This window comes from Helianthus annuus, chromosome 2 (genome assembly GCF_002127325.2).
Source record: "Helianthus annuus cultivar XRQ/B chromosome 2, HanXRQr2.0-SUNRISE, whole genome shotgun sequence".
In the NCBI taxonomy this organism is placed as follows: Eukaryota; Viridiplantae; Streptophyta; class Magnoliopsida; order Asterales; family Asteraceae; genus Helianthus; species Helianthus annuus.
The window spans coordinates 140,491,623-140,515,820 of record NC_035434.2 but is presented as its reverse complement, the minus strand read 5'-3'; the positions used below and the strand labels follow the sequence as shown (position 1 = coordinate 140,515,820).

The window sequence follows — 24,198 nt, the reverse complement described above, 5'->3', positions numbered from 1 at the left end:
GGGCTAACATCATGCCACTAGTTGTGGTTTCCTTCATGATGTTGAATGCCACAGTCTTTGATAACGCCAATGTAATAACTGCCCTGGCTTTCCTGTCTTTTGATTCCCAATCTGCTGGTTCCACCCTTTCTGGTCTAACTCCTGATAACACAATATCAAGATCTTTTTGAACCAATAATGCCTCAATCTGCATCTTCCACCAGCTAAAATCTGTACCGTTAAACTTGTCGATTTGCACCTTCCCGTCTTCTGCCATGATAACTCAAGCACGACTAAACGAAACTAAAATCGAAAAAATAAACCGAAAATCAAACTGAAACAACCGAAACAAGCACTGGTCTACGGTTCTGTTTCTTCAATCTTCAACGAAACGATACTCTGAAAATTTGCTTGTTTAACCGGACAAAAAACTGATCTTGAAAATTTTAAACCTTCTGCCTAATGCCCCAAAAAATTTTAGTTCTTTGAAAAAATAAAAGTTTGGCTAGTACTGCCAAAGGATTAAATAAAAAGAACTAAACCCAATTTTCTTTTAAAGTTGAGGGGCCTTCTGTTCAAATTGAAAACCGTTACTTCTCCACCAAAATGAAACACGCCTGTCTTTCTTCTTCTTCCTACACACAGAACAAAGAAAAAAACTTCTCTCATTCTGAAATGCAGCAAACCCCAAGCAAAATCGAAACCCTAAACCTTCGATTTTGAAACCCTAGATGCGATATTCGGCAACAATGGTTTCTAATTCGAAACCCTAGGCGGCGGCTGGTGGAGGGAAGATGACAGGCGGTTCTGTCGGCGGTTCTGTCGGCTGTGGAGACGATTCTGATGACGTTGGAGGCGGTTCTGATGGCGGTGGAGGCTATTCTGATGGTGGTGGCCGTGATTCTGACGGAATCCGGCGGTGTGGGCGATAGCGGCTTCGAACAGAAAATGGCTGACGTGAACAATCCGGTAGAAACTGATGCAAACCGGAACCCTAGTTCAGATTTCTGCACCTTCAGGTATCTTCTTCTTCTACACCTTCGTTTCTCTGTTCGGTTTCTGTTCATTCTGTTCGGTTTCTGTTCGGTTCAAAAACACGAGCCTGAGCTATGATACCAGCTGTTAGGATCGGACACTCTCACACACGAACTCACACCACACATACTTTGCTCTCACACAATCTGCTACAATCAAGAACACAAAGGATTTACGTGGTTCTGTCTAAACTGACCTACGTCCAGGGGTAACTAGGAGTTTATATTTAGCTTGGGTGAGGTACAAGGTTTACAATACAAATGAATCTATTATATAGAGATTGAAGAAAGAGAAAATTGTCCCAAAATAAGTTCTCTGAATAATGGCCCCTACCCCTTATCCTCTTATCCTGTCAGAGATTCTGATGTCCACTTGATCAAGTGGCTTCATACTCAACAATAACACCATTCAGCAAGTATATAACACCATTCAGCAAGTATATAACACCATTCAGTAAGTATATAACACCATTCAGTAAGTATATAACACCATTCAACAAGTATATAACACCATTCAGTAAGTATACAAAATCATTCAGCAACTATATAACACCATTCAGTAAGTAGATAACACCATTCAGTAAGTATATAACACCATTTAACAAGTATATATAACACCATTCAGTAAGTATATAAAACCATTTAGCAACTATATAACACCATTCAGTAAGTATATAACACCATTCATAGACTAAACATCTGATCGAAACATATTTTTTTCTCTATATAAATATAGCAATATGGTACTCATATTAAAGATAAAAAAACGCTCGTCATTATAGTGTAATTTTTTAAAAAAAAAAAGTTACGCATAAAAAGTTATTGACGTTTAAAAAAGACGGGAGGAAGTTACATGTGCATTATTGTTAGTTTCTTAATTTAAAAATGTTAAATTTACCTATATACCCTTAATCAAGAAAAATAATATGTTTAATAGTAAACATTATTTACAATTTTGTCATTATGATCTTAACTATTAGATCAAAGATCTAATGGTGTACATTCTTTATTACATTTCTCACAAAAAACCATTTTTATAGGAACCTCTACCCCTTATGTTGATACGAGAATTTAAAAACCAATAATCACGTTTAAAGGAGAAAATTGATAACTTTTAACGTCATTTTTTAAGGGAAGAGATATGAGACCAAGTGTAGTGGGAGGTGAAGATAATGCCCTATCATTGGGCATTATTCGTCATGTGGCGGTCCAGACTACATTAGGTCATTTGTTTAAAATGGGTGTAGTGGTATAATGTCCCAACCAATTATTTCTTTTTTTTTTTTTGTTTTTCTTTTCAAAATTAAACAAATAATATTTCATTAAATAAAAAAACTACATTGCTAAAAATTAAAAAAAAAACTCAAAAAATGCAAAAAATAAAACATAAAATCTAAAGTCTGTATGTGTTACGGATTTGTTCGACGCATTTCCGCTAGGATCAACGCGTCTCCTACGAGGTGATCGATTGGTTTAGACAAAAATTCTATCTCTTTCTCCATTTGCCTCGATTCTCGTAGCGCGACAAATTGTTTGTTTTTAGCGTTTCTTTCTTACATTGTCTCTAAACGCCTATGACCGAGGTCTCGAATGTCTTGTAGGCGTCGGTTCATCTCTTCGAAATCTTGCTTCATTTCGAAATTAGCCGAAGACGACTCCATCTTTCCCCCTTTTTTCCCACTTCTTCTACCGGGCGGTCGCGCCAACTCGACATCCTCATCCTCATCGTCCAAATTAATGTTTAAGTCGATGTTTCGAGCATTGGAAGTGGGTGTTTCCGGATCAACCGAGGATGATGTTTTGGACCATTTTGCTTTACGTCTACCACTAGACGTCTTGCTCGGTACGTTAGACCATTTAGGATTTCCGCGTAGAAGCTCCCAACAATTCAAGTATGTGTAAAAACGTCTCTTGTTTGGTTGTACTCCTCCAACGCTCTTGTTAGTATATTCGCGTCGTTTTCTCCGCTACCCCAGTGATCACTCGTGCATTGAAAAACTTCTTGGAACTGATGACATTTGTGATTTATATCAGTCCATTTGCTTGATATCAAATCCTTGTCCCGATACTCACCTTTACCCCTCGCTTTAAGAAAAAGTTTCATGAATTTTATTCCAAAAAATGGGTGAAGTTTGATAGTCTGCTAAAAAAAAACAAATCAAATATATTGTATATTTTTGAAAATAAAAAATAAAAATGATTACCAAACTATTTAAAAAGTTAAATAACGCTTACCAACTTCGGGATCCTCCGATATGTCGAGCTACGTCCGTGTTGACGCGTACTCCTCATCTTTCGACCAAGCTAGGTAGGTTCGATTCCGGCATGGAGCGTTTGGCTCCTTTTTTATGAGACCGCTTACCGCGTTGAGACTCCTCAGCTACGGGCTCGGGTTGTGTCTCCGGTACCGTTTCAACGTCGGGCTTGGTTTGTTCTTGAGACGGTTGCGAACCGCCCATGAATGCAAAGCCGTGTGGACCGTGAAAGAACGGTTGCGGGGACATGCCTAATATGTGTGCGTACGCCAACATACTCAGGTCCATCTCTTGGAAATTAAAGGACGGTTGCGGTTGGGTGGTGTTCGAGCAATATGAAGTTTGGTTACCGGGTCTAGACGGAACACCGAAAGGGGGTCGGAAGGGATTAATGTTTAGCCCACCCCATCTTAATGTTTAAAAACATGGCCGATTGTTAATCTAGCAAATGAGGATTAGGTATATGATTTTATTAATTTAATATATAAAATGTATATATTTGTTATTTAACTTACATTTTTTACAAGGATGGTCCTTATAATTTATCGAAATAACGTTTTTTTAACGGTTAATTTCTTTAATCCCCTGTCGTCTATGGGATTTAAACCCAAGACCTTCCCTTTCCAACCTCTTTGTTTTTAAAGGCTTTGCCTCTGTCAATGGACCACATCACAACGTGCGGATCTAAATATTAACTACCAAAGTTTGATCTTTAGTATGGATGGTCAGCTTTTGTTTTGTGGGTAAACTTTGAAATGTTATTTTTGATTATTTTCTCTACTAATAATAATGCCAAAACTAACCAACCAGAGACGAGTAGGATTTCACTAAACATCCATGCTATAAGGGCACCCCGGGCGCCGCGTGGAACTTTGATGTTCACGCGTTATAGCGCGTTATACACCTCCGCCACCATCAACATTTCACGCATGATCAAATGACGCGTGATAGACATCACGCGTGGAATTTCGAAGATTATGACAGGTTAACTAAATGGGCTGAATGAAAAGAAAGGAGTAACATACGAGAGTTAGCCATGGAGATCTCAGTGCCTTCATTGGGATCGAGCCAGACCTTGCCATGGCGAGCCGCTTCCGGAGCTACCATTTCTGTTCAAGGCGGTTAGAGTTGGAAAAGCATAGTGAGACTAAATGTTTATATCTTATCAGCAATCTAAATGGGCTTTGCTAGTTTTAAATGGATGAAGGCCCAGCAATCTTGACCCAAACACTTAAAGTTTGGTTCATTATTTAAATCAAATTTATAATTTATAATTTTATTGTTTTATTGTTAAGTTATATTTAAAAAAAAAAACATCACTAGTAATGGGCACCCCTAGTAAAATCTATCACTAGTGATGGAATGAACCTCCATAACGTAGCGGAACTTGATTGGATGTTATGAGTGATGGAATTCCATCACTAGTGGAGCACTCCTACCCTCAAATTGCATTAGTGAAAATTTCATAAGCTGAGAGTTTTTACAAAACCTGACATGTTCACCAAGTGTTTTTAACGACTAATTCTTGTTAGTGTAACCAATAATTGTCAAGAATAAATCATTCTTTTCATAATTAACCATCTATGTCATTCATTGGGTTTGATTTTTCGATTATTTAATACGAGTTTCCACTTCACATCTTTTAATCTATATTAGAGTTTTTTTTTCTCTATCAACCATCCTATCCTGAAGATGGCTATAGGGTTATTGAATTTTATCACCTCTAACTATTAGCTATTGGCTATGGCCACCGCCAACTATCACTTTGACGTCCGTCACCCCCAACTTAACTCTTATGCTCTGTTCCCGAGTTAACTTAACGAGGGATAAGAAAAGAAGGCAAAAGTGAGAAAGGAAAGGACGAGAAAGGAAAAAAAAGATGTCTTTCCCACCGTTTCCTCCCAAATCGGAAGGAAAGAAAAATTAAAGAATTTAGCCTAGTTTTCCTGTCATTTCCTTTCTTTTACTTCCTTAAATGAAACTCGGGAACACCACATGTTTTATTTTCCTTTCTTTTCCTTCCTTAAATGAAACTCTGGAACACAAAATATTTTTACTTTCTTTTTGTTTCCTTTCCTTTCCTTCTGTTAGTAAACTCTGGAACACAGTGTTAGTATATTCTGTCACCACGTCGTTGTTAACTGATCACTAACTTTTGATCTTGGTACTATACTTTTGGGGGTGTCATAGGGATCTTATGACACCTCAAAAGTATAGTAACAAGATCAAAAGTTAGCGATCACTTAACAACGTGATGACAGAACACACTAAGTGTTAAGTTGGGGGGTTATGGGCGTCAAAGTGATAGTTGAGGGTGGCAGCGGGTGCCTTATCGAACCACCCGGTGGCATTGAAACTCGAAGGTCGGGGATCCTTTAACAAGGACTGACGAACTAGTCGAAGCAAAGATGCCACTCACCCATTTCCTCCACAGATCCGGGAAACTCATTGATCCCATAACCGAATCAAGGAATCCCCAATTTAAAGTATCATAAGCTTTTTCAAAGTCAACCTTGAAGAGAAAGGTTTTCCTTTTTTATTTCTTGACCCAACATAAGACTTCATTAACCATCATCGGCCCGTCTAGAATATTTCTACCGGCAAGAAAGGCCGATTGATTATCCGAGATAAGCCCCCCAATTACCTTCTTCAGCCGACAAGCTAGAACCTTAGATATCATTTTTGAGATGCAACCAACGAGGCTAATAGGCCGAAAGTCATTAAGAGAATCTGGGTCTACAACTTTTGGAATTAGAGCAATAAACCCCGACGAACACCCATGACTAATCATACCCGAGGAATGAAAATCCGAAAGAACCTTAATAAAGTCTTGGCTAAGGATATCCCAAAAGGTTCGAACAAATTGGAAAGTGAATTCGTCGGGGCCCGGTTGCCCTCACAATCGCAAACCGCAGCATTCACTTCTTCCGCTGAGAAAGGGGAATACGACATATCTCTGTCCGCCACTGTGAGCCGATTGATGCCATGACATACAAAGTTGGGCCTAGTATGCATCGGCTCTTTATATTTGCAAAAAACTTAAGGACTTCCACTTTTATCCTCCTTGGTTCACTGCACAAAACCCCATTTATAGAAAGACCATTTAACCTGGATCTACACTTTCGGCTATCGATGACTGTGGAAATAAGCGGTGTTTTCGACGCCTTTTGAAGCCCATTTAACTTTGGATTTTTGCCTTAGATCAAAATTATTTTGCCTATCCAGCTCTGCCAAATGAATCTTATGATCGATATTTTCCACCAGATCCTCTTCCAAAGCCAACCCCCACTCCAACCTGCATTCAAAGTCAGCAACTTTTTCTCTAATAACATCAGATTCACTTTCCTATGCAACTCTGATGGATTTAGCCCAACGCTTGATGGCTACTTTAAAGTTGTCAAAAATTTGTAGCAAACTGATCCCACTCGCTACAAGTTTCCTACAAAAACCGTTATTTATTTTTTATTTATAAATTTTAACAAAATAAATAATTTTAAAAATAAAAATGTTAAATTTGTTGTAAATTTGTAGCAAACTAACACCATTTACTACAGATTTGCTACAAAAAAAAGTTAATTTATTTGTTACTTATAAATTTAGAAAAAAATAATTTAAAAAAATAAAATGTTAAAGTTGTCAAAAATTTGTAGCAAACTGATCCCACTTGCTACAAGTTTCCTACAAAAACCGTTATTTATTTTTTATTTATAAATTTTAACAAAATAAATAATTTTAAAAATAAAAATGTTAAATTTGTTGTAAATTTGTAGCAAACTAACACCATTTACTACAGATTTCCTACAAATAATGTTAATTTATTTTTTATTTATCAATTTTAGAAAAAATAAAAAATTTTAAAAAATAAAATGTCAAATTTGTCGAAAATTTGTAGCAAGCTAACACCATTTACTACAGATTTGCTACAAAAAAAATTAATTTATTTGTTACTTATCAATTTAGAAAAAAAATAATTTAAAAAAATAAAATGTTAAAGTTATATACTATACGATACGATACGATACCATACCATACCATACCATACCATACCATACCATACCATACCATACCATACCATACCATACCATACTACACAACACGACACTATACTATACGATCCTATACTACACAACACAATACAATACAACACAACACAACACAACACAACACAACACAACACAACACAACACAACACAACACAACACAACACGACAAGACACTACTGTATACTATACGATACCATACCGTACCATACCGTACCGTACCATACCATACCATACCGTACCATATCATACCATACTGTACCGTACCATACTATACGACATAGTATACTATACTGTACACGATACTATATTGTACAATGTGATACGATCCTATACTATACAACACAACACTATACTTTACTATACGATCCTATACTATATAATATGCCACAACACTATATTATACGATACTATATTGTACGATGCGATCCTATAGTATATTATACGATACCATACCAAACCATACTATATTGTACCGTACCATACCGTACCGTACCATACCATACCATACCGCACCGTACCGTACCATACCATATCGTACCATGCTATACAATATAGTATACTATGCTGATGTGCTATGCTATGCTATTCTATGCTATGCTATGCTATGCTATGCTATGCTATGCTATGCTATGCTATGCTATGCTATGCTATGCTATGCTATGCTATGCTGATGTTGTACGATACGCTACATTACAATACTATATTATTGAAAATAATAATAATAATAATATCAAAATGAATGTGGTTACATAATAGAAAATGGTTGTGTATATATCTATTATTATCAAGGTTGGAGAACTCGTTAGTCGCTAGTCGACCGCTGAGGTGGAGACTAGCGACTACTCGGGATTACTCGGAATTAATCGGGATTAATCGAATCGGGTTTTTTATATGTAATTTTCACTTTTATGTCTAAACTAATAATTCTTTGAAGAGGTTCGCGTATAACCCGATTTCGGGTTCGGGTTGAAATCATCAACCCGCAAACACGACATGTTTAGCACCCTTACTATACCATACGATACCAATATATACATGAAACTATACCATGTTGTATTAGATAACACAATGCGATATGATACCTATACTATACATATACTGTACGACTTGATACTATATGATAAAATGCTATACTATACCGCACATGCAACATGATAGGATGCTAACAATAGTAATAACGTACAAAAAAAATAATAGAACATGATTGTGTTAGATATTTTAGTGTAATCGGGAGTGACTTGAGATCAAAGCGAATAATAATACACATTAAGCAAGTTAGGAGGTGTGGGAGTGCACGTTTGTTTGAGTTATTATAATTCGAAGTGTACGGTGGTTGCCCCCTTGACGGGGGTCCGAGGGCAGAGCCCCTGGCTGGGGTCCAAGGGGCGGCAGCCCCTGGCGTGGTCCAAGGGGCAGAGCACCTGGCTGGGGTCGAGCTGGAACACTGAGAAATGGCAAAAAAAGACAGAAGCCGGGAGATCAAACCGCAAAAATGACTTATGCCTTCATACAGGCAGGTCAATACGATTTGATCAACACCGTGTCAACATGGTCAGCTAATTATAGTTCTGATTTTTATTAACTACCTTTTCATTTAACACTTACAAGTTACATTACTCGTTTTTATGTAGGATAAAGAAAATGGTAAATCAGTTGGATATCTGAAAGTGTTCTTATAGACCCACGCCAATAAGGAATGCAAAAAGATGTTAAAAGATGGGGAGATAACTGAAAAAGATTATGATCAGTTAAAGTTTGTTACCGAGCATGCAAAACGTTCATATGTAAGCTCTTTTTTATCATTTATTTATAATTATTCTGACACTTTTACGAGTTGAAGACATTCATTTGATAAAATTTTAGGTCGCGTACGCGCAACAACTTGAAGATTTGTATGGGGACATAGAATGCGATGATTTAGATTTGTGGAAGAGTCTGCATCCTGAATCTAAGGGTCGCAAGACGTTTGGCATAGGATCTTCTGATCCTGATTTTTTGGTGACCGGGAAAATATCATCCAGAATTTGCGGGTCTAACGATGATGCCCGTCACTCGCAGGAGGTATCATTGTTTATTCTTGTTATTTTGATATGGTAAAAAAACTTAAAAGATATTGGGTAGAACGAGTTTGCTGAAATAGATGTAAATAAGTAGGAAATAGAGTTATCACTAGATGATAATAGGTTTGATCTAAGGCATTCAATCCTTGGCTCGAATCAAACCATGTAAAGAATATATAGGAAATGATTTTTACTATATATGATTTTTATTATGTAACACAGAAAGAAAAAGTTGCTTCTAAAATCAGCCTCTTAAGTTTCACACCTTGGCTTTACACTTTTTGGTGTAGGAGCAGTAGGTTCAACAAGAACATTCTAATGACATGTATAATATAAGGTTAGAATATAAGGTTAGAACACACTCTTAACTGATTTCCTTTAAGTTCACCAGGTAAAAATAGTGTTACCCTTTCAACACATTTGTCATGTAAAACTAAAATACATTCAAAACAGTCAAGTTGGCATAGCATATAAACTGAGTAGTAATAAGTTGTGGTTTCGCTTAGCAGACCATACAAGACATGTCTCGTATTCGGATCATATCCTTCGCAAGTGCGTTGACGCCATATAAACGACATGATTTTGTGTTCTTCCTCTCCTGGAGAGCTTGCATCAGAGAGAATCACTTATAAACAATAATACGATATTTGAAATCGTTATGATATGTGAATTTTGACCATATGTTTTTGTTAATACGTATTAATTATATCTTTTTGTACAACTTTCAGCTTCAAAAAGTTCAGTCGGAATTAGAAAAAGAACGCGAGGCCCGACAAAAAATAGAATCCCGTTTCGAACAGTTTCAAGAAGAACGCGAAAAAGAACGGGCCGCCCAAGCGGCATGGCAGAAAGCTATGGAAGAAAAACTCAAAAACATCGGAAATAAGTAAAAGCTCTCGTCTTGTTAAGTATTAGAATGTTAAAGATCGGATTAGTTTTGAATGCTTTTAATTAGGAATTTTTTGTGCGTTTTGGAATGTTTTAAAATTTTTGGAATGTTTGGAATGTTTCGGAATGTTGTTTTAATGTTTTTAGAATTTTCCTGCAATTATTTTTGGAATATAATAGTAATTTTGCTGCATTTTTTGCATAAAAATGGTTTTATTTAATTTCTTTAATTTGTTAAAGTTTGTCACAAATCTGTAGCAAACAACTGTAGGATTTTTTTCTGGGTTGTAGGAAATTTGTAGCAAACAGCTGCAGGATTTTTTCCTGGGTTGTAGAAAATTTGTAGCAAACCTTTAAATTTTGTTTTTTGGTTTGTAGGAATTTTGTCGTAACATTTAAATTTTGTTTTTTTTTTGTTTGTAGGAATTTTGTCGTAACCTTTAAATTTTGTTTTTTTGGTTTGTAGGAATTTTGTGGCAACGTTTAATTTTTTTTTTTTGGTTTGTAGAAATTTTGTCACAAAAGTTAAAAAAAACATTTTTTAAGTTGCGGGAAATTTGTCGCCAAATTAAAAAAATACATTTTTTATTTGTAGGAAATTTGTAGCAAACTGTTAAGAGAAAGTTTTATAATTTTGTAGGAATTTTGTCGTAAAATAAAAATAATTAGTAATGATTATGGATAATTTTTCTCATTAGTGTTATTAATTTTAAAAGTAAAATATCATAAAATAAAATACAAAAATAGGCATAATTGTGGAAGAATTGTAGGAAAAACATAAAAAACCGGTTTGTAGGTGTTTTATGGCAATGCTTGTGACGATAAATTTTTGTAGAAAATTTGTGAGAAATTTTGTCAGAATTTTGTAGCTATCCTGATTTTCGACAAGCATATTTTGCACGAAAATTTTTGTAGCAAATCTGTAAGTAAGGCCAATTTTCTACAAATTTGGCTGTCACAAAGTAGGCACTTTTCTAGTAGTGAAATCATAGCATTTTATTCAAATTTATTCAAGTTATGATTTCCAAGCGTTACAGTTTAATACATAAAATCACTTATTAAATTCACCTGAAATCCTAGTAGAGAAACGCTCAAATCAAATCCTTAGGGTTAAGTGTCAAACTAAACATCGCACGTCTTTCTTGGTCATACAATAATTATGTGTCCATCACGCTATTTTTCAACAACATCCATGTTTGTTCCATTCTATTACAAAAAGGTTTAATGTCAGCAACCACATTCTTAATGACTGAAAACATGCAACAACTCGCCGCCGAGGTCAATACTAAGAAAAATTGCGGGTCGTCGACGCAAGAAGATGACGAAATTGAAAAGTATTGTTACTTTGTTAAGATACGTTGTACTAATGGTTTGTATTAGAACTCACTTATATACCTCAATGGAGTTTGACTATCATTACTTGTGTTTTGCCTATGTTAATTACAGTTGTCAAAGGCTAGCCCTAGAGCGGTTGGTTTTGAGGGTAACTCATAATTAAAGAATCCAGAGCAGTTGAGGGAGAATTTTGGAGTTGTGATTAAAGATCTGAAAAGGTTTGGGAGTGGAGGATTTGAGAGTGGAGGCTGCTTGGGTTTGTTTTATGCTTTTAACGAGTTTAGAACTTATCATTATGATGTTTGAGATTGATTTTGATTTCGTTTTTGTTACTTTGAACATGAATAGCTAAACATTTCATGATACCTAGGCCTAGATGAACTATGATTTAACGCTTTTACTATTTTCTTTTGATTTAGTGACTAAATTATGATAATTTACGTATTCCTACTAGATTTTTGTTTATGAATTTGTATGATTTTGTTGGTTGTGATTGATTGTTTGGTTAGGCGATTTGTTAGTCTGGTCTAGAACTATTTAGATCATTCTAGGTCCGTTAATCTATTAGGTTTTCAGTCTCGAGCTTGAGATTATACATAATTCAGGTTTAACTAATTTGATTGAAATCAACTAAGTATTGTGTATTGTGTGCATCTTTTACTAGCAACTCGAGAGACGAGTCAGGATTGCTAGGTTAATAGTTGGGCGTTGGTTGGCAGTCTAGATGACCATAACTCGGATCTTGCTGCTTATTCGCGTTTAGAGTTTCCTCTGTTCTCAGTTATCTTAGCAGGTTTAGCTTCACAATTGGAGGATTTTGGTACCTGAGTTGCCTTAAATCTAAAAGTTATGGGATTCGGTGTCGATAGGATGAGTCGTTTCCAGTTTGGCATTTCATCACTTTGTTCCATCTTCTATTTTGGTTTAACATCCTTAGCGCGGGGGGGGGGGGGGGGGGGGTTGTTGAGTAGATATGAAGTTTTAGTCATTCATCAGGATTAGAGGTTATTGTATGGTTATAGGGATTTGAAGCCTGGGTAGTTCTTTCTCATCATTGTCTGTTGTTCAGTCAGTTCATCATTCTGCTTGTTTGCGTTGTTTTCGTATTATTTGTTTTATTGGTTTTAAATTAAAAATCCCAAATCCCAAATCTCAATTTAAAATAGGCTAGGAGTCGATAGAGGTTCAATATCGAAAGTTGCAGCATATTTCCATGGATTGATATCCGGTCTTGCCTACTTACTACATTGTGATTGGTACACTTGTCGATTGTGTATGGTGTAGTCTAGTGATTCCCATTTTAAAACTTGTTTCGATATTAGTATCTACACTTTTCACACATCATCCGCCATCTCTACTCGAACCTCGTAGAATGTGTCATCTTCCGCTGCGTCTACGTCAATCGTAGCGGCTACCACACGGGACCGCTCCCGCAGTCTTCGATGAAGAATATTACGCTCCGGCTCCGACAAAGGCTCAATGATTTCAACGGTGGCGGTTGAGGACATACACGGCAAGTAAGGAAAAAGAAGAAATACATTGCACTATATATACAAAAATACAAATATCCAGGAAATAATTATTATTATTTTTTTCAAATAGTCACACAAAGGCAAATAAAACAAGTAGAGAAAAAAACATTATACAATTTTCACAAATTACAAAATAAGTAACTCGAATCGTTCTCAAGACATGTTACGTCCCAAGCAACGGCGCCAAAAACTTGATGTGAGTGAAGTATATATATATTAGGGTAAATTACTTTTTGAGTCCCTGTGTTTTACTGGTTTTAACAACTTGATTCGAAAATCAAAATGTTTAACCACCTGAGTCCAGACAACCACTTTTCTTAACCATTTGAGTCCAATTTTTTAACTCTGTTTGAATTTTCTGTTAGTTTTTCATTAAAAGACTAAAATACCCCTACATATTATTTTTTATTTATATATATATTATCTCTCACACTATGTTACTCTCCTCTCTTCCTCATTTATCTATCTCTCTCACTCACTTCCTTATCTCTCTCTCAACCACACGACCACCGTCACCACCACCTCTCGCCGGCGATAATATTCAACAACTACAAACCACTACTCCGCCACCGCCACCTGCGGCCACCAACGCCCCCAATATTCATATACGGTTCCCAACTTCAGTTTCTTCAACGTGTCTGTAATGCAAGTTCCTGATATTCAAGTTTCTGTAATTCAAGTTCTATTCATTTAATTCGGTTAGTTTGATTCGGCAAATTCAGTTTACAGTTTGTTTTATTCAATTGTTATCATGAAGACTAGTTGGTGCGATGTTTGTTACGATTACCTCTACGGTTGCCATCACACTCGTTCTCCTTCACAATGGTCCTAGGAACCCGTAAGTGACGATAACAACATTGGTATCAGAGCCGAAGGTTCTGTGAAGGCAGAGAACGATTATGATGGTAACGGAAACCGTTTGAAGGGAGATATGGGTAAATCGGTGGCGACTAATTTCGGTGATGGAAGGAGTGGTGGAAAGTGCGGCCGGGCGGAATGGTCGAAAAAGTAGCGCAGGGGAAGCCAACCACACGCTCTTGGAAATCACCCGTGAAGAATTTCCCTAAGAGAATGGTTGCAAAAGGTTTCGTGAAGAAATCCGGCAAGAAGGGCAGCGCGCCGGTTGGAAGACCAAGGAAAGCGGGAATCCGGGTTTCAAATGTCAAGAGTTCGGTCATATTGCATCAATTTGTCCAAGTAAGTTCGTTAACTTATCACCCTTACCCGTTGAAAGTGATTATCTTGTTAACGACACTTGCGGAGGAGACTGGGACTCAATTTGGGTGGTAGACCCAAGTTACAAAACGCACATGCCTGGAAATAAGAAAGTATTCAAATGTTTCAAAAGACATTTCGGGTTGGTTACAAATGAGAAAAGAAAGGATTTCTCTTTTGTACACGGTATTGGTGAAGTAAGAATTCCGTTAGACGGGAAAGACAAGATAGTTCCTTGTGTTAGTTATGTGCCTAGTCTCGAGAAAAACGTCTTCAGTCTAGAACAATTACTACACCAAGGAATCGAGTCACTCACGTCCGGTGACACGTGTCTCTTGAAAAAGATGTTCGGTAGTAGAGCAAAGGGTTTTGATTTTATTGAGAACAAATCAGAAGTTGATCTCGAGCAAGAATATCTCAATAAGTTTTATGACAATCTCGGTGTCGACAATGGTCATAAGGAAGAAAAAGCAAAGTTACAAGAAACCATCGAAGATTACTACGAGAAAGAATTCAAGAAAGAAAAGAATAAGAAGGCTTCTGGTGAAGGTTCGTCGGGTACGAACAAGAAGGAAGTCATATACTCAAAGAAGATAAAAACGGGTTTCATTATCTAATATGAGGGTTTGAAGGACAACCCGTCCGAGTCAAAGGAGGCGCTTCGAGAAAGGGTGGTGGTACTCTCGCAATTCGAAGAAGATGTCGTCGAAAACGACATTATAATTGAAAGTTTCCTAGATACGGTTGATCTCATCACACTTCACGGAGAGTTGGCAAACTATCAAAGGTTCCACGATGCTACGTTTGAAGAAATAATCATTTCGTTTATACTGAGTTTTCTTGGTATCTTAAGGAGCGTGTTATGCCTCCTACTTTACTTGATGGGCGTGAAGTAAGTTTGGTTGTGAGGGTCGAAGGTGGATTCAAAAAGGTGATGGAAAACGATACATGGGACGAGATAGCATTCAAGTGGAGATATGAACCGGATGACGCACAAGTGGTTAAAATTGCTTATATCTATTATTTGGAATTGGTTGAATGGTATTTCGACTTTATGAAATGCAAGAAAGAGAAGGAAGCAAGCGATGTGATTGAAGAAAAAGGCAATGGTTGGATTGAAGACGATTCAAGCGATGATGACTTGGTGATCGTGGTCGAGGTCACCGACAACAACAAGAACAAGTGATCAAGATTGGAAGACTCAGATGTTCTTGCTTAGGGCGGTGAATGAAGATCAAATTTAATCAAGATCATCTGAATGGATACGGTTTCGGGCCGGTAGTTTATCTATGTTATTAGCTTACGTATTGAGTCAAACAATTTATGTTTTATTTGTTTATGTCTGCGACTTGGGCCTGAGGCCACACATGTAAGTATGGGTCGAATATTAAATCCATTAGGTCTAATGTAATATTGGGTAACTTGAAGGATTGGGCCGTGGTTATCTTGAAACGGCGTGCGTGTATGGAAATAACCGTATGAACGGTTATCAGGGAATCATCGCATCCCTTCAATGAACGACGTGACTCCCCACACACACCCGTTCGTTTCATATATATACGGTTCCCAACTTCAGTTTCTTCAACGTGTCTGTAATGCAAGTTCCTGATAATCAAGTTTCTGCAATTCAAGTTTTGTTCATTTAATTCGGTTAGTTTGATACTGCAAATTCAGTTTACAGTTTGTTTTATTCAATTGTTATCATGAAGACTAGTTGGTGCCATGTTTGTTACGATTACGTTTACGATTGCCATCACACTCGTTCTCGTTCCAATGGTCCTGGGAACCCGTAAGTGACGATACAAACAAAATCCAGGTTATCATCGAACCTTCTAAATTACATGTAGACTTTCAAATGGTGACCTTATCCCATCCGTAGATAATTCTTTCAACGTTTCTTATTTGTTAAAGTTGTTATCCCTATTATTACATAGGCCACCATCGTTTCAACTCTCAATTGGAGAGGAAATGATTTCATACGTGTTTACATAATATTATTATGTGTATTAAATATTCAGAATATAATGCCTTGCTGCAAATGCCTCACTGAAAATTAAAAAAAGAAAAACCGAAATTTCACTTTGGTGGTAGAAAATAAAACCATATTTGAAATTTGTTTCATGATAAATATATTCAATATCCACAAAACCTTGCATCTTAAAACTAGTCTGACATTATCATTTATGTCTCTTTTACCAAGAAACAACTTGTTACAATATTAGTTAATATATTTAAATTAACTAGCTAGCAGAAGTCAAAGGGACTGTACGGAAGCTTGCCAGATAAGTAATCTAATATGCAGTTTTTTCAACCATATGGGCAACTCACCATGTACAGGTGAGAAGTTGAGCTTTTTTTTTTTGAACGGCCGACAAAAGATTTTTATTCATTGTAGCAAGGAGCTACCACCAAATATACAACGTTTACACCAAGAAACCATTATACATCACCAAACTATTACATTAGATCAAAGTGCTTAAATTAAAATGACTCCATTCCTCCCAAGATAGCGACGCCACTTTTGACCTGCTTTTAACCCATAAAAATGTCATCGACTTGATCTCGTCCAAGTTCCTCGTCGTGTTAGGAATGAGTTGCCGAAAAACGACTTCATTCCTAGACTTCCAAATACTCCAAAAGGTCACCAAAACGAGAGCATGTATTACTTTCCTTTTTTTTCTCGATGCCGAACTCGAAACATGTAGTGTGAGCAGATCGTTAATACCAAACGCAATGATCGGTGGGATCATACACCATGCCGCCAAATTTTGCCATATGGTTTGTGCAAAATGACACGAGACAAAGACGTGATCACATGTTTCTTCATAATCACCACAAAAAACGCAGAATTGATTCTGAACCGGGATATTCCGCCTAGCCAACGCCGACTTTGTCGGCAACCTCTCCATTTCCGCTCGCCATGCTACTATTCCGATTTTCTTGGGCACCCAGTTATTCCACTCAAAAATCTGCTCGGGCCTGACTCGATTAACAGAACTAAGCAGTTTTTTAACACTTGAAACAGAGAACTTACCATCCTTTTCATGTCGCCACTTCCATACATCTGAGCCGACTGAACTAGCCCAACCTTCGAGCATAATTAACAGCAGTTGAAGCTGATCTGCAGCTTCAGAACCGAGTACAGGCCGAGACCAGGCCCAGCTTAAAATCAGCCCAGGACTACCGCGAACGCACCGGTCAGCTACCATACATTGTTTTTCCGATTCTTCCTTGAACAGGGCTGGAAATTTAACATATAGAGGCAATTGATCTAACCATTTATCCAACCAAAAAAATACATTATTCCCGCCGCACACCACCGCTGAAAAATCCTGGTGTAGATCGATATTGGCATACAATAATGACTGCCTAACACTGTGAATACTCTTCCACGGCCCCGGTAATGAAACCTTCACCGGGATGTCGTTCCATTCCCTTGACCTATGGTGGACTGCCCAAACAATCCGTCTCCACAACCCATTTTTTTCTGTTTTGAACCGCCACCACCACTTCGCTAACATAGCCAAGTTTGCATCCCTAAGAGATCCAAAGCCCAACCCCCCATATTCCACCAGGCCAATCGTTTTATCCCAAGCAACCCAGTTCATTTTCGCCTTTTCTTCTGACCCACCCCAAAAGAAGACTCGTCTAATCTTGTCTAACGCATCAAGAACTTTTATTGGTGCTTTAAACAAAGAGAAATAATAGGTCGGTAATGAGTTTAACACCGATTTTATAAGTGTTATCCTCCCACCGTAGGAAAGTGTTTTAGCTTTCCATATTGATAGTCTACTTCTGAATGTATCAAGTACCGGCTTCCAATTCCGAGCCAAATTCATATTCGCTCCTACCATTAAACCAAGGTGTTTAAACGGAAACGTACCTTGTCTACATCTAAGAAGGAGGGCCGCATCTTGAACTTCCTCTTCACCAACTCCCACACCAAAAATGTTGCATTTAGCTAAGTTTATTTTCAACCCGGAAGCTAGGTAGAAGCACCTCATAATCCGTCTTAAATTGACGGCATTTACCCTCGACCATTCGCCAACAAACATCACATCATCTGCATATAACAAATGAGAAAGAACTGGCCCCTCACTAGAGATATTAATCCCTTTGAACAGACCAATAGACACTGCTTTTTTCATTATTCCAGTGAGGGCCTCCATAACGATGACAAATAAGAAAGGTGATAGTGGATCACCCTGACGGAGACCTCTAGAGCAATCGAACTCTCTCGTTGGTGACCCGTTTACCAGTACAGAGGCTCTGGCAGAATACAGCGTGGCCATAACCCATCCCCTCCACCTGCTTGGGAAGTTCATTTGTGCCATAATCGAGTTGAGAAAACTCCAGTTGACAGAGTCATACGCTTTATTAAAGTCTACTTTAAAGAACATCCCGATCCTCTTTGTCTTCTTTAGCCAACTGAGCACCTCATTGAGAATAAGTGGTCCATCCATGATGTTCCTTCCGGCCATAAACGCTGATTGCTGCTCTGAAATCAAGTTTCCCATAAGCCCTTTTAGTCGATTTACCAGAACCTTTGAGATCACTTTGTTGATCACACCAATTAGACTAATTGGTCTAAAGTCCACCGGACCCGACGGGTCTTTTACCTTGGGGATCAAAGCTATGAAGGATGAAGTGCAGCTTTTATTAAGGGAACCTGTTTCATAAAATCGGTTAAATAGTTTCACAAAATCCTCCCGGAGTCCCGACCAACATCTTTTTATGAAACTAAAATTGAAACCGTCCGGTCCAGGTGCTCTATCCCCGTCACACTCCCATATTGCTTCTTTAATTTCCTCCACAGAAAAAGGACACTCCAACATAGCTGCCTCATGGTCCGAAATGGTAGCCAGATTTGGACATACCAATTCCGGTCTATTGGGCATTGGTTCCTTGAACTGATGGTCGAAGAATTCAAACAATGCTTCCTTAATTGCCAGAGGGTTCGTAACCCATACCCCATCAATCAACAATCCATTCAATCTATTTGTAGAGATATTCGCGTTAATTATGTGATGGAAATAGGCAGAATTTTCATCACCATCTATGGCCCACTTGGATCTAGATTTTTGCCTCATATCTAGTTGTTTTAAACGGTCAAATTCGGCCACAAAGTTTTTACACTCGGCTCTTTCCGCCAGCTCTCCTTCCAGAAGCAATCTTTCCTCTGCCAGACTTTCAATACTAACCAACCTCCTCTTTTTCATACCATAAATACCCTCCCGAGCTTCCTTTTCCACTTTTAGCCAGGCCTTGATTTTATTTTTTAACCACCTCAACTTAATGGCTAGAGCAAGATCCTCCGGACCTGAAAATGAAAATTCCCCACATATCTGTACGGCGTAGTTAGCAAAACCCGGGTACTCAAACCAAGAGTTAAAGAATCTGAAAGGTATATGACCAAAATCAGACTGAACTGTTGACAGGACAATTGGCCTATGATCCGATGCACCTCTGTCTAGGGCTAGAACTGCTGCATTAGGCCACTGCTCCCTAAACCCCAAACACACCAGGAATCGATCCAGCTTACTAAGCTTTTGCCCATTGTCTGATATGTATGTGAAATTGCCCCCGCCCATGTTATATTCAACCAACCCAGCGGAAAGAATGAACTGATTAAAAGCTTCAGCGTTTGCTTCAGAGAATTCTGAATTCATACGCTCACTCGCAACCCGCACCTCATTAAAATCGCCCATCACAACCCATAGACCTTGTATTGCATTTCTTACACCCAAAATTTCTGACCACACTGACCGCCTACTTGCAGCCTCATTAGGAGCATACACATTTATATAATTAATTCTACAACCTGAGGGCAACAAATAACCAGAAACCACGATAAAGAATCTATTTCGGATTATGTCAACACACCTGAATATGGACGGGCACCATAGACATGCGAGACCACCTGATCTACCTTGTGAATTTACCGTAGCTAGATGAAACTCGGATCTACCCCATAACTGATTGAACATGAACGAATCAGAATCTTGCAGCTTCGTTTCCTGTATGGCAATGAAATGTAACCCATGACTAGTCTTGAGTCCCCGAATCCATTCCGACTTCCGACTGTTCCTGACCCCCCTAATATTGATTGACAGACAATTCATCGAAAACCATTTTGAGCACCTTCATCAACAATAAGCGTCTCTGTCTCCGCCACGAAACCGTTCAGATCCAAACCAATAAGAGCCCCAACCTTAATTGTATCCTCTACCTCTTCATCGAAACCCGGGTTCGGAACGGGTATACTTGAATCTTCCTCCTGCCCGTCTCTCAAACCGTTACCCTCTGGCTCCATGTTACCCGAAATCTCCCGATTAGGAGTATTGAGATCCAAAGGTTCACCGTCATTAATTCCAGAATGATTGAAAATACGCTGTGAAGGACCCTGTGTTGACCCAATGGAGGGTGGACTTCTTTCACCTCTATTTCTTTTACCCAGGTTACTTACCGACATTGGGCCCAAGTCTTCCGGCCCATCATCTGGGCCATTATGATTAGTATCAGCATCATTAACAAAAGGCCCAGAGTTTTGCATACCCTCAATAACCTCACTTGGCCCACCACAATTTATTTTGGTTGACTGATCAGAAGTCGGCGCGTGTGAAGCATCATCATTCCGCACGTGCGCCTCCCCCATCTCTTCCCCATGCAATTCTTGAAAACCCACGTCTGCATTAAAACCCCCAGACCCTTGGACTTCCGACGACTCCTGCTTTCCAACTGTTTGGTCTCCGATAACCGGAACATTTTCCGGCCGATCACTCCTCCGATCATCCTCCTGACTCCGATTTACGTTCTCCGTTTCTTGCCTTAGCTCTCCCTCCTCTAATTCCTCCATATCTTCTAAATCCACGTCTTCCGACTCCATGTCTGAATCCGAGTTTGAATCAAAATCATTATCCTGGGAATCCATTACTGAATCATCATCCTTAACTGGCTGCCAATGGTTAGTAGACTCCACTACCCAGATTGCGGTTGTTCTATTATTCCACTTAATGACCACCGCTTCTTCTATCTTGGATGCTTGGGACGTAATTACCTTAACCGATGCCAGGGAGTTATCCTCATTTTGCCACGAAAACGACGATTTTTCTACTACTTCCCCAAACAAACCCCCTATGTTATCAAACAGAGTATTATCTCGGATTATGAACGGTACACCAATGATGTTAAGGGTCACCATCCTGCTAAAAGGGACATCCTCCCCCAACCATAAGTGGTATTTTGAGAACATTTTCTTGAAAAAACTGACGTATAGATCCATGCACGTATTGGCCATTACTTTATCCCTGAAAGTTAACAAAAAGGTCACACCACCAGCGAACGATAATCCCACTTCCGTCATACCTTCATCCTTCATTGCCTGTTTCATTTTCCTTAGTGACATGACTTCTTTGGCATACCCGATTACTGACCTCCCAATACAATGGAGGGGATATAATGAACCTTTCCCTTGTACGGTAATAACTTTACTCCCATGACATTCTTCCACAGGTTTCCCTTTAAACAAGTCAGCAAATGACCTACCCTCGTGAATACCCGATGCCTGTTTAGGATCTTGATCAGCTGACTGTTCAGGGTTTTGGGGGCATTCTGCATTCCTATAAACTCCCGAGTTGTTCTTGTTGCTCTGTTGCCCATTTTTCGTCCTCCATTCACATCGACCCATCACGTCTGGGGAGTAGGTTATCTTCTTGTGCTCTTTGTCATACTTAGCCAACGAGACTATAACCTTCATATCAAACATCCTAACAGTATTCATTGACATCAGTGTTTCTTTCATATTCACCACGCCAATGTAACGTACAAATCCAAAACACCTGCCTCTGGAGTCTCTTTTCCGTGCCACGTAAACATCCGATACAAACCCAAACGGTCGGAATGCCCTCCACATGATATTTCTTGTTACTTTATCCGAGATATTCTGCACTAAGAAGGTCCATTCCACACCATCTCCCCTACTTCGGTTGTTCTTCCGGTTGTGAACATCATGCCACGGACCACCATAATCACGTTCTTCCCCACCGTCTTCCGGCAACGCCATTTTGATTCCAACACAACCAACAGAACAGAAAACGCTCCCCTAACACCTCAAAAAAAACAAACGAAACAATGGCAACTTGACCCTAAGGGTGTTAATGGGATTCGAATCGATCTAGCTCAACTATACTCAGATAGCCGCGACCAATATCAGACCCGCTAAGCCCCGAAGAGATCCAGAAACCACTGTGGGAAGAGAGGGTAGAGGAGGTTTAACCACGTGCTCAGAAAAGAAAGGAAAATGGCCGAGTGGAGGAGATGCAAGGTCAAGATAGAAAGCAAGGTGCAGACCGAACCTACCGGGGGAGATTCGGGACCTCACACGCTATGTCGACGGGCAAGCTCCGGTAACACTCCGGCGACTCTTCGGTTACTCGAGAAAGATAGAGAGAGGAAAGAACCTTGGTATTTTAGAAGTTGAGCTAACATTCCTATTTCTATACCAGTTTCAACCAACTTGTCTACTTATCACCATTACCCCCATACCACGTACTCTATATAAATCAACTTAACACATGGTTGGATATTCATCCTCAAGCCAACTTAAAATATTTTCCTAGCTTCATACTGCTCTAATCTCCTCCTTTTATAACATCAATGGACTGTTACAAGGTTAGTTCGTTCATCATGATATTGTTGTTTGTCACTTTAGTATCAACCGGCCGCGGAAAACGCTTTGCAGAGGCACGTAATTTTTTGGAGATTCCCGATCTTCCTAAGCCGACACTTCCAGAGATTCCAAAGCCGACACTTCCTGTGATTCCGAAGCCTACACTTCCTGAGCTTCCAAAGCCCATTATTCCGGAGATTCCCAAGCCTACACTTCCCGAGGTTCCAAAGCCTGAAGTTCCAGAGCTTCCAAAGCCTACCATTCCTGAGATTCCCAAGCCTATTCTTCCCGAGGTTCCAAAGCCTGAGGTCCCTGTGGTTCCAAAGCCTGAAGTTCCAGAGCTTCCGAAGCCTACCATTCCTGAGATTCCCAAGCCTACACTTCCCGAGGTTCCAAAGCCCGAGGTCCCCGTGGTACAGAAGCCAGAAGTTCCTGAGCTTCCAAAGCCCACCATTCCCGAGCTTCCCAAGCCTACATTTCCTGAAATTCCAAAGCCAGAGCTTCCAACTCTTCCAAAACCCGAAGTACCAAAGGTTCCAGAAGTCCATGAACTGCCTAAACCCACCATTCCTGAGTTGCCCAAGGACTTTCCTATTCCTTCCCTACCTCATCCATAGAGAACTGCTTTTGTGATCCCTTGTATAACTTTTACTTCACTAAAACTACTGCTATGGTTGTCATCATTTCCAGCTTTCCCATTGTTTCATTGTATGTGATTTATATATCAATTTCTTGTTTCATTAGTATATGATATAGATGTATTGTTGAATCACTTTTGACTTCAAGTAGGTATTATTGTTGTTTGTCATGATATTGTTGTTTGTCACTTTAGTATCAACCGGCGGCGGAAAACGCTTTGCAAAGGCACGTAATCTATTGGAGGTTCGCGATCTTCCTAAGCCGAGAAAAAACATTATACAATTTTCACAAATTACAAAGTAAGTAACTCAAATCGTTCTCAAGACATGTTGCGTCCCTAGCAACAGCGCCAAAAACTTGATGTGAGTGAAGTATATATATTTTAGGGTAAATTACTTTTTGAGTCCCTGTGTTTTACTGGTTTTAACCACTTGATTCTAAAATCAAAATGTTTAACGCCCTGAGTCCCTATAGCCACTTTTCTTAACCATTTGAGTCCAATTTTTTAACTTTGTTTGAATTTTCTGTTAGTTTTTCATTAAAAGACTAA

The 24,198-nt window shown here is 38.8% G+C and overlaps 1 protein-coding gene across 1 annotated transcript; it reads left to right on the top strand.

Moving 5' to 3' along the window:
* Positions 1 to 22,970: 22,970 nt before the first annotated feature.
* On the top strand, positions 22,971 to 23,692 carry LOC110871745 (protein PELPK1). Its single transcript, XM_022120469.2, has one exon. The coding sequence runs from the start codon at positions 22,997 to 22,999 to the stop codon at positions 23,624 to 23,626; it is 630 nt and encodes a 209-aa protein (XP_021976161.1). The 5' UTR covers positions 22,971 to 22,996; the 3' UTR covers positions 23,627 to 23,692.
* Positions 23,693 to 24,198: the final 506 nt, after the last annotated feature.

Excerpts from the sequence above, each read along its gene's own strand:
- LOC110871745 (XM_022120469.2), top strand. The coding sequence starts at position 22,997 with ATGGACTGTTACAAGGTTAGTTCGTTCATCATGATATTGTTGTTTGTC.